Source organism: Equus przewalskii, chromosome 6, assembly GCF_037783145.1.
Source record: "Equus przewalskii isolate Varuska chromosome 6, EquPr2, whole genome shotgun sequence".
Lineage (NCBI taxonomy): Eukaryota > Metazoa > Chordata > Mammalia > Perissodactyla > Equidae > Equus > Equus przewalskii.
Genome location: NC_091836.1, coordinates 35,768,414 through 35,786,088, shown reverse-complemented (window position 1 = coordinate 35,786,088; position 17,675 = coordinate 35,768,414). Strand labels below are relative to the sequence as shown.

Here is a 17,675-nt window from a genome sequence, read left to right as displayed (position 1 = left end):
CTCGAAACCTCCTCACTCCCCACAGCCTGTCTCGCCACGTTACCTGTTTAATCTCCTTAGCACAGTTACACCACACTGTCTCCTGTACTCACGAGACTGTATGCCCCAAGAAAACAGGCACTTCTTGTGCCTACAGTATCTCCAGCACCAAACGTAACACCTGATGCACAGCAGGTAACTGACAAATACTGAAATGGACAGATGTCTAAATGAAGGAGCAAAGGAGCAGAACAAGTGGGAACAGGAAGCTTCATCAAGTTAAAACAACCCAGACCCTTATTTCGTAAAGACCTGGGCATACAAGGTGCCAAGGGCTTGCTAGAGGCTCAGTTTGGGAGCTGGCAGAGCCAGCAAGTGCCCGACCCTTTGCCAAACACGTCGCTGTGCTCACAAGTACACCCTTGTTACCAAGAAAGTATGGTTTCTGTAGAATTGGCCATCACCAGCTCTTCGACTAATTTTAATCAAGGTTGCTGGACCATACCACAAGCTGATGTCAACAAATGAACCCCATGTGGTCGCAGGAGAGCTACAGGCTTGAAGATGCTCTATTACCAGGAAGCCACCAGTCTCCAGACCTTAAACCACCTTTGGCCTCCTGGAGGCAGAGGAAAAGGGTCTAGACATTGACCTGAAGTCCAACCCAGCCTTTGCAGTCAGGGGCCAGGTGTCCCCGGACAAGGTCCTACATCTCTCAGAGCCTCAGATTCCTCATCTGTGAGATGCAGGAGGCAAGAGCATGTTCTGGGAGGCATGAGAGCCTCGAAACACATCCCAGGACTGAAAGCCCACAGCCTTAGTCCGTGCCGGGCCCAGGGCAAGCACTCGGCCACCGGGAGCTGAAGGTGACTCCTGGTCTAGGTGTCCCCCAGCGCATAGCAGCCCCTCTCCGCTCAGGGTCTGCCCCATCCCAGCAAAGAGAGGGGTCCGCAACCCCAGCTCCTACCAGCTACCACAATCACAACCACACTCACCTCTCCTCCTGGCCGCTGGGTCCACTGCACACTCTAGACGGGTCACACGCAGCTGCCCAGGGAGAGAGAGAGGGGCAGTACCACCCCCCTGCACTAAACTCGGATCCCACATCCTGGCCAGACTCAGGGTGCACCACTGGGGTGGAGAGGAGCTCAGGGTGGGGGAGAGGGAGGAGACCCCTGTGGAGAAGCTGCTCTCTCTCTTTCTGGGTGCAGCATCTCCCAGAGAAGGTGCCCAGCCCCCCGATCAGATCCCTCTCTTAAACAGTGCCCCCTCTGCAGAACAGAACCTGGCAAAGCAGCTCAGCCACGGCCAGAGACAGCGGTGCTAGTGCTAAGAGTTTTGGCCTTGGACCAGTCACCGATAAGGCATATAATCAACAAGTACTTTGATATATCAGTATTCCTTCAAATCACTAAGAAAAAGACCAAGGAAGCAAAGAGAACAAAGCAAAAGACAAAAAAAGGCAAATCACAGATTACACCTAAGCATCTAATGAACATGAAATGATGTTCAACCTCACCACTAAGCAAGGAGCGCAGTGCAGATCACAACCGAAAAGGATTTCTTGCACGTTGCTGGTAGGAGTTCACTAATATAAAGGCTTCGGAGAGCAATTCACAGTTACCTACTAAAGCTGAACTGGTGCAATTTACATCCCAATAAATCGAAGTCCAGGCACAGCCCAAAGTAACTCACCCTTGTATGTGTACATCTATTAAGTATGTTTACTGTAGCACTGTGGCAACAGCAGAAGGATGGAAATATCTTAAATGTCTAGGAGTGGAGGGAAAATACTGTGAATGAGCCGTGGTACATTCATACAAGTGAATACTAACCACCTTTAAACTGAAGAAATTAATCTATACGGATCAATTTGGATAAACTGGAAAACATGGTAAGTTTTTACAAAGTGTTGTAAAAAGATACATACAGTATGATTCCATTAACTTTAAAAATACACAAAACAACACTATATATATAGTGTGTGTGAGCTAAAAGAATAAAAAAAAATGGAAGAATCCCCCAACTTTTGGTGAGTATTACATTCTAGGAAGAGATGAAAGAGACTGGGAGGGATTGTGGGGGCAGGGCTTAATTCTATTCTTCTAATATTTCATTAAGAATATCTGACATAATATGGGAAAAAGTTAACATCTGTAAATCTGGTTGATTGTCACATGGGATTGTATTATCTTTAATATTTTGAAATATTTTTATATTGAAAATAAAAGAAGGAGTACAGATTTTAAGACAAAAATTTAGAGCCTATAAAAGAAAAGATGGATAAATTCAACAAATTAAAGATTTAAGAAATGTGGGGCCGGGCGGGGGAGAGAAAAATGAACAGTTAAAAGACAAATGACAAACTGGGAAAATATTTGCAATACACGTTTAACAGACCAGTGAACTCCCTTCGCCTATAATGTGATCATACAAACAATAAGAAAAAAGTCAACAAATGAAATAGAGAAATGGGCTATGGACATCAATATGCAGTTTACAATAAAAAATATAATGGCACAGAGGGAAGACTAATTCTTCACCGATCTTGACAGCAAAGCTCCAGAGGCCGGAGAGCCCACAGTGCTCACGGAGGCGGGGGAATGGGCCGTCTCACAGATCAGTGGTGGAAGTGAAAACCAGGGCGACCTTTTTAGAAGTGATTTGGCAATATCTACCAAAGTCCCCTTTAGCCTGGAAATTCCATTGCTAAAAGTTTATTCCACAGAAAAGTCTCCTACAGGTGCATCAACTTTTCTATCAAGATCTTTACAGCCAGAAGTGTTTATGACAGCAAAAGATGGAAACAACTTGAAAATCTATCCAGAGACCTGTCCAGATGCATCGCTACACAGACAATGGAACATTATACAGCTGTGGAAAACAATGCAAATCTATGCATGTTGCTACCAAAGCATCTCCCAAGGATATTACTCAATTTTAAAAATTTTAAAAAATTTAAGAAAATGGATCACAGTGTTATGTACACCTCCAAATGTGCTTTTACAAGACACTTATGGCCACAGCTGCATAGCAACCGAGTACTTGGAAGGATACAGAAGAAACTAAGGTGGCTACCTCTCAAGAGGACAGCCCTGGGGACGGGGTCTAGAATGGGAGAAAGACTTTCTTTTTTATCAAATACCCTTTTGTATGTTGAACTTTTTTAAACTGGTGACTGTGATGTACTTTCAGCTAAAAGAAAAAAAGACTAAAAACAAGGAATATAAACTCTGGAGTCTCACACCTGGACCTGAATTCCCGACGCACTGCTCACTAGCAGTGTGAGTGTTGGACAAGTCCCTCTCCAGGTCTCAGGTTTTCTGCCGCGTCAAACGGGGATAAAAACCAGGCACTGCCTAGTCCTGGGGTGGTGAATACGCCAAGGAGGAGCAGCTCTCAGGATCATTATCATGGAGAAGTGGACACACCACCTGCCCCTCTCAAAGATCCAGTGGACACAGGCCCTCTGGTCCCTCGTTATGTCCCACTCCATGGATAGGGACTGGCAGGGGCAGGGCCACAGGGCACAGTTATGCACACTGGGCGTGCACAGCCAGGCCTAAGGGTGAACGGGGGCTGAAATTCCACTCTCCTTCTGCTTCAAACCATTCACCCTGGCGCAGGGCTGTGTCCAATTGCACAGAAGCTCTGTATGGGCTAGCAGCAACATCATTTAGCAAAGAGCAGTTTAAGCCTCCTCTCCTCACCAAGTTTAAAAGAGCCCAGTGCAAAGATCTGGGTGTGCACAGATGGGGGGTTGCCAGAAGCAGCCCTGGGGAAGCTGGCACAGTCAGCCCATCTGAATTTCTTTTTCTGTGTATCATTTCCTCTGACCTCACAAGAATACCTCTTTACTGGCAGGTGTGGTTTCTGTGGAACTGACTCCCACCCTCTTTGGCCCATGGGAACCCACTTCCTAAATCTAGGGCAGCTGGGCAACACTCTAAGCGAGGCCACCCCGAGGACTAACCCTGTGTGGGCCCAGGAGAGCCAACCTCCCTCCTCCCCTGCTTCCTCCTGAGAAGGGCTTGTCAGGAAGAAGAGCCCTGTCCCAAGGCCTCTGGGGACATGGTGAGGCTGGGCAGGACAGCAGAGACAGGAACCGATGGACTGCAGGCCCCCCGCGTTCAGGGTACCGCCTCAAGCACCTCACTGCAGCAGTAAACAAGGTAACAGCGCTGTGCTCCCGGGGTGTGGAGTAGGTGGGGAGCAATATGTGATAGACAAATAAATGAATAAGATACTGCGGTGATGACACATACTGTGAGGCCAACCAAACAGGGCTGAAGAGCCAGGACACATGGGGCAGCTCCTTGGGGCCGGTGAGTCAGCAGGTCTCCCAGGAGCTGACTCCTGACCTCAGACCTAAATGAAAAGCGGCCAAAGATGGGGGAAGGCAGGGCAGATGGGCAGAAGGTTCCAGATTGAGAAAAGAACAAAGACCCTGAGGCTTGTTAGATGTAAGGAACAAAAACAAGCCCAAAGTAACTGGAGACAGCAAGGAAGGGCCGACGGTGGTGCCAGGGAGGCCAAGTGGGCCAGGTGGTGCAGGACATCACAGGCCACCCCGGGAGCTTGGCCTTTATTCAAGCTCCCATGAGAAGTCTTTGGAGGGTATTAACAGAGGAGTGATACTCAGGATTCATCTCTAAGAGATCCCTGGGGCTGTTCTGCGGTTTTGTGCATAATCCCATTGAATTTGTAAAACACTATGTGGTAGTCCTCTTTTATTCTGATTTACAGATGAGGAAACTGAGGCACAGAGAGATTAAATTAAGAGCCCCAAGGTCAGACAGCTGGAAAGTGGCAGAGCCAGGAATAAAAAATTCAAGCAGCCTGAACCGCTCAGAACCCCTACACTCATAGCACCCACTGACTTGGGGCAGGCTGTCTGGGGTCCATCTGGACTCTCTGGTCATGGGCCCAGTAACCCTGACAAGGTCCTACATCTCTCAGAGCCTCAGATTCCTCATCTGTGAGATGCAGGAGGCAAGAGCATGTTCTGGGAGGCATGAGAGCCTCGAAACACATCCCAGGACTGAAAGCCCACAGCCTTAGTCCGTGCCGGGCCCAGGGCAAGCACTCGGCCACCGGGAGCTGAAGGTGACTCCTGGTCTAGGTGTCCCCCAGCGCGTGGCAGCCCCTCTCTGCTCAGGGTCTGCCCCATCCCAGCAAAGAGAGGGGTCCGCAACCCCAGCTCCTACCAGCTACCACAATCACAACCACACTCACCTCTCCTCCTGGCTGCTGGGTCTGCTATACACTCTACACGCGTCACACACAGCTGCCCAGGGAGAGAGGGAGGGGCACTGCCACCCCCCTGCACTAAATGTGGATCCCATATCCTGGCCGGACTCAGGGTGCACCGCTGGGGTGGGGAGGAGCACAGGGTGGGGGCGAGGGAGGCGGCCTCACTGAAGAAGCTGCTCTCTCTCTTTCCGGGTGCAGCATCTCCCCGAGAAGGTGCCCCGGCGCTTCATCAGTTTCAGCTGACAGCCATCCCAGTGGGGCTGGGCGGCAGACCCGCAGCCGGGGCAGAGATGTGCCCTCTCCACAGCAGCCCAGAGGAAGTACCCGCTTCACTTGAGCGGTGCCTTATTTCCAGAGTGATGTTCCCTCTGCTAGTTAATGTCCCCTCTCCAGAGCAGGTACTCCCAAAGTCCCCGAGCAGGGACAGTGCAGGGCACGGTTCAGTCCTGGAATGCCTACAGAGGAGGACAAAATTCCAGCTCTGGCCCATGAATGGCAGCTTATCAGCATGGCTATGCTTTGGAGCATCTGGGAGCAGCAGGGACTCAGGCACAGAAACCCCTCCCCGCTGGCCCCTAGTTCCAATAGGGACCCTCACTTCTGCAGGACTTCAACCTCCCTCCTTCCCTCACCAGAACCTCTGGTCAGCACTGCGATGCAAACTGACCTGCAACGCTGGTTCTGGAACAAGGAGGTTCCAGAGGTTGTGTCAGCAGGGGAGGGTTGATTCTCGAATTCCTCTTAGGGGCCCAATAGGGTTAGAGGAGCTAAGGGTAGGATTAGGGAAAAAGAGGAGTGCTGTGCCTGCTGGTGGTGGGGAGGGCAGTGTGGCATCCAGGGTTGGGTCTCTAGAAGAGAAAGAAAATCAAGACCTCTATTTCCTACATCAGCCTGTCCCCTGGGAACAGAGAAGCTGGTGAGAGAGGCCCTTCTGAGGGTGTTTCCCATCAGTAAGATTTTCCAGTGATTTACAACTCTCCTCCAAGTAAAGGTTAAGATGAGAGAAGGGGAAGAGTGGCTAGCAACCTAGGTACTGCTGGGGAAGGTGAGACCCTCCAAGCTGAGCAACGGTCCCTCTGCAGGGCAGAGCAGGTGGGAATGCTGGCTGGACGGCTGGCTGATGTTCAGGTTACCAGAGATGACCCAGGGCCACCTCTGCCCCAAGGCTCACCCAGCCCCCACAGGCAAAATGTGGAGGAAACGTGTCTGAGCCCCCACAGCCCCATCCACACCCCAGAGCCAGGAAGCACCAGGAAAGTACTCTGAGCCCTGTCTCAGGCCAATCCTGCTCTGGCCCACTCAGACCCTCCTGTGTCAAAACCCTACAAACGCATCTCTGTACACAACACATGGATCCCTGCTCAAACACAGGCACGAATACATCCCACAGCAAAGCTGGAAGCACACAGGAACGTGGTGACCCCTACGCACACACCCACACACGCACACACCCCTCGCTCCTCCTCCTTCCCTGCCCCCCCCACCCCCGCCCCACGGGCCAACATACAGCTTCTGGGGCCTGCTGGGCCCCCTCTGCCGGGGCGCTCTCATCCCCCATCCCTCTGGGTGCAGGGCACTGCTCAGCTGCTGCTGCTGCTCTGCCTGCCCTCTGGTCTACCAGCTTCCTTCAGAGTTTGTTTGTCAGGTTGCAGGTCCCTGGAGCTATGGGCCAGGGAGCCTGGAGCGTCAAGAGGAGCGGGGAGTGGCTAAGCCAGCCCTCTGGGGATTTCTTCACCTCCAAAAGTTAGGTAAAGGGGAGCCCTGGGCTCCCAGCTCCCAGGAAGAGAGCCCCGCTCCTGCCCTGCTCAGAGGTATTTGGGGAGGTAGGTTGCGGGGGAGGGGGCCTGCGGGAAAGCAAATGGGAGGAAGATACACAGCCTCACTGGGGTGTCCCCAGAGGGGCAGGGGAGTGTCCTGGGGCAGCGTGTGGCCGCAACCCGAGTTGGGGCACTCCCGCCCTGCGCCCTCACAGTGCTCACTCACCATCTTTCTGGCCCGTCCCGGCCTCTCTGCACCTGCACCTAATCTTGATCTGGGTGAGAGGGACTGTCCTCCAGTCCCACCAGCACACAAATCCTGGCAACTTCTAGGCCCTCCCACAGCTGCCACACCCACTGGCTCAGACCTTCTGGGCTCAAGCCCCAGGGCATTAGCAATTTCAGGATCAGACCGGCACCCAGACCCGGGGAGGTGGAGGGAAGCAAGACCCAGGCCACTCAAGGCCTGAGGACCTGGGCCTGGGGACCAAGGTTTCCGGGGTTTATGGCTGGTTCAGCAGGTCTGGGCCTTGCCCACACCACCATTCCACAGAGCTGCTGGCCAGGGTCCTAGAGGATATCCCCAGGGCAGACATCCTAAACCTAACTGAGGGCAATGGCAGGGGTCAAGCCAAGTGCCAGAACCCTGGGTTCTCTGTCACTCATGCCCAGGAAAACCTGGAGAAGCTCCTCCTCCCTGCCCTTTTAAGAGCCATCCTCGTTCTCAAGTTGGAAGACCACAGCCCTCTAATCCCCTGCAGCCTGGGTGCAAGCACTGCCACTACCAGGGGCTCTACCATGGATGCCTGGTGCCAGAAAATGTCTCAGAGAAACTGAGGCACAGAGAAGATGCAGACCCTGAGGAATCCCAGTAGACCAAGCCTTCACAGAGGCCCTGGCCCATCTGAAGGTGGGAGAGGTCGGAGGCCCACCGACCCTCCTGGCCTAGGAGCTGACAAGATCAGGGCCCTGGGACAGGGTACCTCCCGCCCCCAAGAACACACCCAAGCCTGGCCAGCTCACCTGGCCTTCCCGGCCTGTCAGTCCAGCTGTTCCGGAAAGAGAACATTTTCTTCTCACTCTATTTGGACAGCTGCAGGGACAGTGATGGTGAGAAGAGAATGTCTGATTACTGAGCGAGGGGGAGTGCAGGGACCAGGGCCACAGGGCCTCTGAAGGGGGTGGGCTGAGGGTCTGGCACTGGGGGAGGTCCTGGCCCAGAGCTTGGGTGAATGAGCTGGGGGGTCTTGGGGGCAGCCTGACAGGGTCCAGGGAAAGGCTGCCTTAGGCCACTGCTCAGCAGCACTACAAACAGGGTGGCCAGAGGGGCTTCTGGAGCCAGGCCTGTGGCCTGGGAGGAGTGCAGAAAAGTCCAAGTACAAGGAAGGAGAACGATTCCCATCTTTATGGAATGTGTCCAGTTACAGGCTGGGGTTAAGGACAGCCTCCCTCCAAGACAGGTCCTGCAGCCCCCTCCCCAGCAGGTCCAGGGCTGGCAGGTGGGGCTCAAGGAGAGGAAGACAAGGACCCAACAGGGTAAAGGTCAGAAGGCCTGGAGATCATCTCCTTCCCAATCCCAGGCAGGAAGCAGACTTGGAGGGTCAAGACACACATTTTTTTCTCCTCCCTCTTCCTGCTCTCTGGTTTTCTCAGTGGTCTCCCTCTCTCGCTCTCCTCTCCTCCTGGTCTCTGTCCTCTTTCCAGCCATCCCATCTTGTATCTCCTTGTCCCCATCTCCACCTCCTCCTGCCTGTCTCCCCACCCCCTTCCTCCACCCCCTGGCTTATGTAAGGGGCCTGAGAACACACAGAGGGAGCTTTGTTGTCAAACCAAATCCATACGGAGCCGGAATCAGAGCCGGAATCGGCCAACGCAGCTGTTCCCCATTCCCTCCGCCTTGGCAGGGTTGAGACTCCGAGCAGGAAGCCCCCACATGGCTCCATTTGGGGAGGTGGGGGGCAAACACTGGCCCCAGGGCCCCCAGGCAGCTGAATGGGTGGCCAGGGATCAGTCACCACTGCGTGGGACCACAGCAGGGGACCAGCTGATCCCCAAGACAGAACAAAGCCACATTGCAAAGCCAGGGTCACAAAAACCATAGAGGAGAGCTCTGGGCTACGAGCTGGCCGCACAGTGACAGGCCTGGGGAAGGGGGGTGCAGACCCACACAAGTGCACCCCACGTGCTTGTCCACACATGGATGCATGCGCCTGTTCTTTCTCACACACAACCCGTGTACATACTCATCCGCAAACTTACGGCATGCATGCACACGCACGCACACACACACACGAGTCAGCCCAAGGGAAGCATGCTGTGTCTGCTCACCTGGAAGGTGTCTGAGCAGAAATCTCTTCCCTGCTCTGGCCAGCCTCCTCCATCCCAGCGGGTAACCCTGGGGCAAAGAGCTCGAGGTCTAGAGAGAAGAGGGAGGAGGGCAGAGGTCAGAGGCCACAGAGGCTCCACCAACCAGCTCTTCTTTGGAGACAAGATCCCGCCTTCCTGCCCAGGAAGATGTCCAAGGAAGGGATGAGGGCTCAGGGAGCTGAGCTTAAGGTCAAAGCAGAGGGGCCGGCCGAGTGGTGCAGCGGTTAAGTTCACACGTTCCGCTTCTGCGGCCCAGGATTCGCTGATTCGGATCCCAGGTGCAGACACAGCACCGCCTGGCAAAGCCATGCTGTGGTAGGCATCTCACATATAAAGTAAAGGAAAATGGGCACAGATGTTAGCTCAGGACCAGTCTTCCTCAGCAAAAAAGAGGAGGATTGGCAGTGGATGTTAGCTCAGAGCGAATCTTCCTCAAAAGAAAAAAAAAAGGGTCAAAGCAGTCCGTACCTCAGGCAGGCAGGCACTGTGCCTTCATCAAACCCAACCACTGGGAGAGTCATTTTGCTCAAAAATGCCAAAGCTGCCAATAATAGGAGGAGCTCCCAAACCCGCACAGACCTGCAGGGCACCCGTCCCACCCACCCTGACATCCAGCTGTCACTGTCAGGACAACATAGATGCTGAGGCCTGGGTGGGGTCGGGGCAGAGGGACAAGAAGGGAAAGAAGAGAAAGAAGATGAGGCAGACATGAGAGAAGAGGGACAAGTGAAAAAGGAGGTGAGAGAAATCCCAAGGAGGAAAAGGCAAGGAAGGGAGAAAAGGATGGGAAAAAAGAAAAAAAGGAGGACAAGGACCACAGAGGGGACCGGAGGAGAAGGGGGCAGTGCGTGTGGAGAGAAGGGCCCACCCCACTGTGGGGACAGCTCCCCAGCTTCGTGAGCACACCCCCCCCCCTCCCGTGGATGGAGCCAGTCCAGGGGAAGCAGGGCAGTGGTGGGCACCAGCAGAGCACTCATCGGAGCCCACCCAGTCCTGTGTCAGCCATGTCCCAGGGGTTTCAGCCTCAACAATCCCAGATCTTTGGGGCCTGGAGAGTGAACAGACAGGCTGAATGACACCAGGACCTCAGAGAAAGGAATGCAATGGGGTAGGGGGTGGGATGGTGGGTCTCTCCTCAGGCTGTCCCCTGCCCGGTGGGGAGAGAGGTTCTGTGATCTTGAACAGCAAGTTAGTTTCTGAGCCTCAGCTCCCTCATTTGCAAAAAGAAATCGTTCCCAAGCAGCTGCTGTGTGCCCGCATGGTGCCAGGTGCTGGTGATACAAGGTGTGTAAGACAGTCGCTGGACCCGCCTGCCCAACAGTCTGCTATCAGCCAACCTCTGAGGCCTCTTCAGCTTGCAAATGTTGATCTCGCTTGTCATCACAGTCCTGTGAGGTGGGCAGATACTATTGGCCTGATTAACAGACGTGCTGCTGGAGAACCGAATCTGAGACCTGCCTGAAGTCACATTGCTGGAAGCAGAGAAAGGATGGCAACAGGAGTGGCTCCTGCCCCACCTGCCCCTCTTGCATGGACCAGAAGGTAGACACTCTGCAGTCTCTGGCCAACCCCCGCCCCCGTCTGCTCCCCCAATCACAGAAAACACACCAGCCAGCACTGAGAAAGTACTGGGTCCAGGCACTGGGAAGTTACAGGAAATGCTCTCGTTCAAAAGTGTTAAGCTTCTCAGAGGAGGAAACGAGGACCCCGTGTTATAGAAAGGCTGTGCAGCCGAGAAAAAGATACAATCTGTCAACAGGAGACAAATCATGCCCCACCCCCGGCCGGAGCACTGCCCCCCACCTGTCTTTGGTCCAGCTTGCACGCCTCTGCGGTCCACTCTGGGCTCCGCCGGCACAGGTCCTGAGTGGGACCTGAGAGGAGTGGAGTGCAGGAGGAAGCAACTGTGCCGGTTGCTCAGGGAGGCTTCAGGCAACAGAGGCTCGAGTTGGATGCTGAAGGACACTTGCAATTTAGGAAGGTGATTGACTACCCACGGTGCCCAAGCCACATGGGGGGGACAGTGGGCACAAAGGCGAGGAGGTGAGAACACATGTGGCATGCTACTGGGAAACTAACCGTCTCTACTGGAGCCAAATGGAGGTTTTCAAATAAAAATTTTTAAAGCCAAGAAACCCTCTGTCCCATGGGTTTCAAATGAAATTTTATGTGGAAACCCAACATGGAGAAGGAATAAAAGTGGAGGTGTTTGGGTTGAAGCAAGAATAGGGGCGAGGCCCTCCTCTTGAGCCCTCACTGCTGAGATAACACCTGAGAGAGGGTTCCACCCCCAGGGGTGCCTTTCTTGGCCCCGAATAAGAAGTTAGGGCCAGGGGGTGAGGTTAGAGCCAGTCTGTGCAAGGACCCAAGCACTGGGCTGAGGAGGCCTGGCTGGCAGAAGCAGGGCCGCGACCAGCTGACAATGGAGGGGACGCCCTCCTCAGAGGCATGCCCCTCCCCGCCTGGGGCTCCTGCCTGCCTCTCCGGTGTCTGAAGAGACCCCGGGGTCGGGGGGTGGGGGCAGCAGGCTGCTGGGGCAGGCCCTCCTCTGACAAACAGCTCACCTGTCAAAAAGGAAGCTCTCCTCCCTTTGTCCCAAGAAAAAGAGGAAGCAAAGGAGGGATAGAGTGAAGACAAAGTCAGAAGAGCCGAGCTAATCTGCCATTCACTCAATATTTACTGAGCACTTATTATTTGCTAGACATCAGTCCAGGCATGAGGAAGACAGAGACAAGCGAGACAGGTTCCTGGAGCTTACACTAAAACCCTACAGTCTCAGAGAGGAACATGCCTTAGAAGTTCCCCACCTATTCCATACCACAAAGGGGACCCGGCCGCCTGCATCTCCTCTGGACCAGCCCTGTCAAGGTCGCCAGTCTATGCCTGAACATCTTCCATGACAGGGAACTTGGCCCCTCCACAGGCAGAGGCACGCTACTAAAATCTCCAGATGGCCACACTGAGGACCATGCTGGTCCCTCCCCACCCAGCCCAGGCAAAGTGGGAGACAAGGGGGTCAACAGAGCATTGAACACGCTGTTGGCATGTGCGAGCTTTATTTTGTATCAGGACAAAACCTGAAGCTTTGTCTCTAATTCTGCTGGTTTGGAGTCTATCGCTTGGGACCAAAGGGCTCCATTCTCACCTGTGCAGAGCTCTGGGTGGGTCCCTCGGCCTCGGCCACCGTGAGTGCCCTGCTTCACTTCCCTCCCATGACCCTTGGCGGTGGGTTCCCAGGGCATGCCCTGCTGTCCCTTCCAACAGGCCTCCCTCCTGACCTGAGCAACCTCTGAGGGGCGGATCAGGCCGTGGGTGCTGTGCCGGCGGGGGTGGGGGAGGAAAGCTCCCCACTGCCTCGGATGAGAGGCAGGCTTTGAGGAGCCTCTGGCCCTTGAACCTGGCAAGGACGGGGCATGGGAGCAAAGGTGCTCCCACCTGGCAGGAATCTGGGGATGCCGGACACCAGGAGCAGGCACCTTGACCCGGTTCCCATGCTCAGATCCCAGAGGGCCCCTCCCCTTCCCCACGTGTCCCGAGTGAGGCCGTGCAGCCATGTGGGCGGCAGGCAGCCGGGGGAGCCGCATTTCCAAAGGAATAGGAGCCGGCAGGAGGGCCAGATGGAAGCAATTACCAGCGGGAAAGCAAGAGAGGTGGGGGCTGGGAGGGGCCCCGGCAGAGTGGGAGTGGGAGTGGGGAGGGGAGAAGCGGGGAGCCTTGGCCTGCCCACTGCAGGAGGGTTCACAACCCCAGAGCCTGGACTCAGGGGGCAGGGGACGGAGTGCCAAGATGGGCAGGGCGAGAAGTGGGGTTGAGGGCAGGACATGGAGCTCTGGGCTGGGAAACAGGGCATCTGCGTGCCCCCTGGAGCTCTGGGCTGGGAATCAGGGCATCTGCGTGCCCCCTGGAGCTCTGGGCTGGGAATCAGGGCGTCTGTGTGCCCCCTTCGTCACCGGCACACTGCAGCCTTGAGCAAACCCCTCACACCCCAAGCCTTTTCATCCATCACAACAGGTAAGATGAGCTTGGGAACACCGGATAACTAGGCTGAAAAGTGCAGGTTTTGGAAACAGGCCTAGCTCAGCTGCTTACGAGCTGTGTGACCTTGGCCAAGTGGTTTAACCTTTCCAAGCCTCCACGCCTTCATTTTTAAGTGGGCTTAATGAAAGGGCTGTGCAGGCTGACGTGAAGTGATGTCAAGAAGCTTACAGCACATCTTTTTCTCTTTTTAAGTTTATTGGGCCAGGCTTTTGATAAGCCCTTGATTGATAAATGGTAACTACCCTTGTTATTTGCCAAGTCCCTTTTGATCATAAGGACAGTTGTTCACAGAGGCTGCAATGGGCAGCGGACAGAGGGCAGACTGCACAAGGCACCAGCATTGCAGCCCCTGGAGGAGGGTTTGGATCCAAGGCAGAAAGAAGAGTGTGCTGGCCCAGCACTCCGCAAACGGGTCCCTGTCCTCTTCTAGCCACACTGTCCTCTGCAGGAAAGCAAGATCCTGGAGCCCCTGACCCACCGGCTTTGGAGTAAAGCTGCAGGCAGGAGGAAGGGACGATCCTACAACTACAGCTGCTTCTGGGCCTCTGCAGCCAGGTCTTCGTCACACTCCAGGCCCAGGTGGACACTGAGGGCCTCCCAGGCCCACCCCTCACCTCAGCCCTAGCAGCAGCGCCCTCCTCCCTGCTGGGCTGGGGCAGAAGCCAGGGCTTCAGATTCTAGAGCAATCTCATCATTTTTCTGCAGCACAGCTTTGTGGGGGTGGGGTGGGCAGCATAGGGCAGTGACCTGGCTGGCGGTCTCCAGGTCCCAGGCAAGGGGCTGAGACTAAAAGAATACCTGCAGCTCTGGACACTGATGGCCCTTCCCTACTCTGAAAAGCAACAGACCCAGGGTGGCCCCTGAGTAGAGCTCAGTCCCCACTGGGCTAGAGAGCACCAACCTGAACCTTGTGGCACCTGGCTGGAGCCCAGGCAGCACATACTGCTGCTCTCCCACTTGTAGCTTCATTTGTCCACTTCCTCCATCTGTAGAATCAAGAGTGTCACTCATACTCACACACACACACACAGAATGTGTAGGGGTCAGGGGTGATTCTGAAGCCAAGGGCGGCCAGCAGCCCATTGGGGGCACTCAGAACACTCACGCAGAAGTGCTGGGCACCTCTGGGAAGTGGGTGACAAAGGAGAGAAGGCAACTAATGACTACAGCCACCCAAACCCACCTGCCCTAGTCATTTCCTGAACCAAAAGCTTCAGGTTGAGGCCCTGAGTCTTGAGAAGGAAGGAGGCCCCTGAGGGTGAGAGAATGAATGCGTATCCACAGGTCAGCCGAGGAGCTGGGAGGCTGGGAGGGAGGGAGCGGTCCTGTAATCTTTCCAGTGCCCCACCCCTCACCACCTGACTTGCCTCTCCACCGCACCAGGGTCCATCTTGCAGGGCGCTCAGCTGGGTGCTGGTGATTGCCTTGGTCACAATCTGCAGGCCTGGCCCTCAGACTCTGGGACACTGATCTGCAGAGTCCCTTCCAGGAGGCTGCAGCTCCCCATCCCCTGTGGGCTGGAACCATTTTATACTATTCCTAGGTAGAGTGATCCTCTGCCTCACTGCAGAGGGTGCAAGCCTTTGAGCCACTCTAAAAGGAAGAATACAATACTCCACCGGGATAGCCTCTCAGAGAATGTGCCCAGATGGGGCCTGGGTTGGCACCCAGTGCAGGACAGATGCTAGGCCAGTGTGGGTTAACTACAGAATAACCACAGGTTAAGCTGGAGCAGAGAAAGGGGGTCTGGCCTCTTTGCTCCTGCTGGTGAAGGGGAGTCCTTTCCAGGATTTGTTACAATTCCAGAAAGGAGGAGATTCTCGGTTCCACACGGAAAACTGGATCCTAAGAGTCTAAAAGGGCTGGGAGCGTGGAGGGGCCGAGGAACTCTGTTTCTGAGGAGTGGGGAGTGAGTCACTGCTTTGGGTAGGGAAGGGGGTGAGGGAGGGAAGGGAAGACAGCCCAGAAGACACTGCGGGCTTCTTTGGCCTGGGCCTCCACTCACAGGGAAGGGGGACCTGTTGTGAGCAGCAACCCACTCCAAGCAGCAGATGTCTCTCAGCCCACAGTCCACGCAGGCGACTCTCACTCTACTTTCCTAACTTTCCTTCCATCTACACTCCCCAGCTAATCCCTGTCAACCTGGACTCTGGGGGGCTGGCCCCAACTCCTGGCTCTCCCTCAACCACTTGATGGACCTAGGGCCCCTTGGACAGCCTAAGATCTCCCACTCAGTGCGCTGATCTTGGTTGAGACAGGAGCAGAACAGGGAACAGGTCAGAGGGACCTGGGCCACCTCAGCTCAGCAGGGGTTATTCCCAGACCAGCTTCCAGAGAAGAGAAAAAGCCCTGGAAGTTAACTTCTAGGCCCTAAACAGCTGGTGCCTCCCAGGGACCCTCTCTAGAATTGTGGGGTAGCTTCATAGACTAAGAGGGTAGAGAAACACTATGAACAGCAAACACATACCTCTCCCCCTGTGCAGGCACCTTTCAGAGCATGTAACACATATCAACTCATTTAAAATCTCCCTGGCACATGCCAGGATCAGAGCCTGGAGGAGGCGGGGGGCAGAGCACAGCTCAGAAGACAGCGACATTGGTCTGTGGCTTTTGTGACAACTTAGCCCATACCAGGCCTGTTCCCAAGGTTCCACAAAGAATACGTCTGCCTGAACTTGGCTTCCACACTGTGCCTCCCTCAGGTCGTGAGAGGTACAGGCCTCCCCCAGAAGCCAGTGGGGGTGCCAGCCTGTGGGTGGCCATGAGGTCAAACAGGCACAGCTGAGCACCTGAACACTGTCCACAACCCCAGCCTCCAGCAAGAGTCCCCTAAGCCGGGCCCTCAGGCCCCTCTCTGTGAAACAGGAAGCAGTGGCAGTACATCAGGCCTCAGACGGCCGAGAGGGAGCCTGCTCCCAAGACTGGGAATGGAGGGGGCAGTGCTGGCAGACATGTTGGCAGCTCTGGGCTGGCCAGGAGGACCCTGCCAGCAGTGGCCCCAGAGGGGCACCCATAGCAGACAGCTAACCCCAGGGGTTCTGTCCCCAGCTGTACCCCACCCTCACCTCAAGCCCATCCTTCCCCAATGCCCACCCAGGCAGCTCTGAGGCACAGTGGCCTAGGCCCAAAGATCTCCACAACGCGGACCTGATGTCCTGGGCACGGCCACCCTGCTCTGCAGCTAGCAACCCCCAACTCTGGGCTCAGATTGGCGCCCTTGCGACTCTTGCACACAGATGGACCCAGCAAAGCCTGTCACCTCCAGCAAAGCCAGCCCACAGACCTCCTGGACTTGATAGGGGTAGTTGTGGGAGACAACCACATGGCTCAGAGGATGCTGAAGGTGGCGACGCAGGGGTAGGGGCGAGAAACTTTCCGGAGAAGAGGACGGTCCTGTTTGCTCACTCCAAGAGAAAGAAGAGAATCGGCTTCCCGCGAAAATCTGGTCCAGGGAAAGGGATCCCTGGACTGTGGCCGCCCCCCGCCCCGCGACCCGGACCCGGACCCGCGCTGCGCCCACGTGCTGGGCCCGACCACCTCCCTGGCCGCGGCGCCGGGCTGGGGGCCAGGCAGCCGCCCCCGAGGCGCTGCCCGCCCTCCCCCGCGGGCCCCACGGACCGGCCGCCGCGTACTCACCCTCGCGGGTGGAGCGGGGCGGGGCAGGACAGTTCGGCGCACAGCTCCGATCCGCTAGGCGCACGGCTGGCGGCGCGGCGGCTCCACTCGGCCCAGTCCCTGTCCCAGGAGCGGGGCCGGCCTGGGAGCCGACAAGTCCGCGGGCCGGGAGGCGGGGGCGCGGGTCCGCGCGGGGGCGGGGACGGGGCCGGACACGCTTGCGCACACGGCCGGGGAGCCGACTCCGGGGACTGGCGGGCAGGAGGAGGAAGGGCGGGGAGGAGGAGGAGGAAGGGCTTTGCGCTGTGGGGTGGGCGATCCGGCGCGCCGCGCGGCCGGGAGCAGGCCCGCTAGCCGGGGATGGTGGGGGCGCGGAGGCCGAGGGAGAGGGCAGGTGGCGGTGCCCGGGAGCGAGGGTGTGGGGGGCGCGGAAGGGTCGAGGGGCCAGGCGCGGAGGGGAGGAGGAGGAGGCCGAGGCCCAGGCCGAGGCCGGATGGGTGGCGGTAAAAGCCGGACGGCAGGGTGTGGGGGAAGTTCCTGTGAGCGGCACCACGATGGATATGCCCAGCGCAGCCTCCCCACGGTCTCCCTGGAACAATGAGACCCGACAAAGGGTTTTCTGCTCTCCCACGCGGTGAACCGTGTCCTTCTCTCACTTGAGAAAGT

At 56.1% G+C, this 17,675-nt stretch overlaps 1 protein-coding gene across 11 annotated transcripts in view; it reads right to left on the bottom strand.

Annotated features, from left to right (window-relative positions):
- Positions 1–17,675, bottom strand: part of ST3GAL4 (ST3 beta-galactoside alpha-2,3-sialyltransferase 4) — a 34,631-nt gene extending 16,956 nt beyond the window's left edge. The window contains exons 1-3 of one of the 11 annotated variants that reach the window (XM_070625164.1): positions 17,031–17,675; positions 9,318–9,405; positions 8,013–8,082 (exon numbers count right to left, since the gene is read on the bottom strand). In XM_070625164.1, the coding sequence (XP_070481265.1) occupies positions 8,013–8,082; positions 9,318–9,370 (123 nt within the window). In that variant the 5' untranslated portion in view covers positions 9,371–9,405; positions 17,031–17,675. Of the gene's footprint in view, positions 1–974; positions 1,028–1,498; positions 1,671–6,739; positions 7,024–8,012; positions 8,083–9,317; positions 9,406–17,030 lie in introns of those variants that run through there. The other 10 variants (XM_070625163.1, XM_070625170.1, XM_070625166.1 and 7 more) reach the window with 10 other exon arrangements.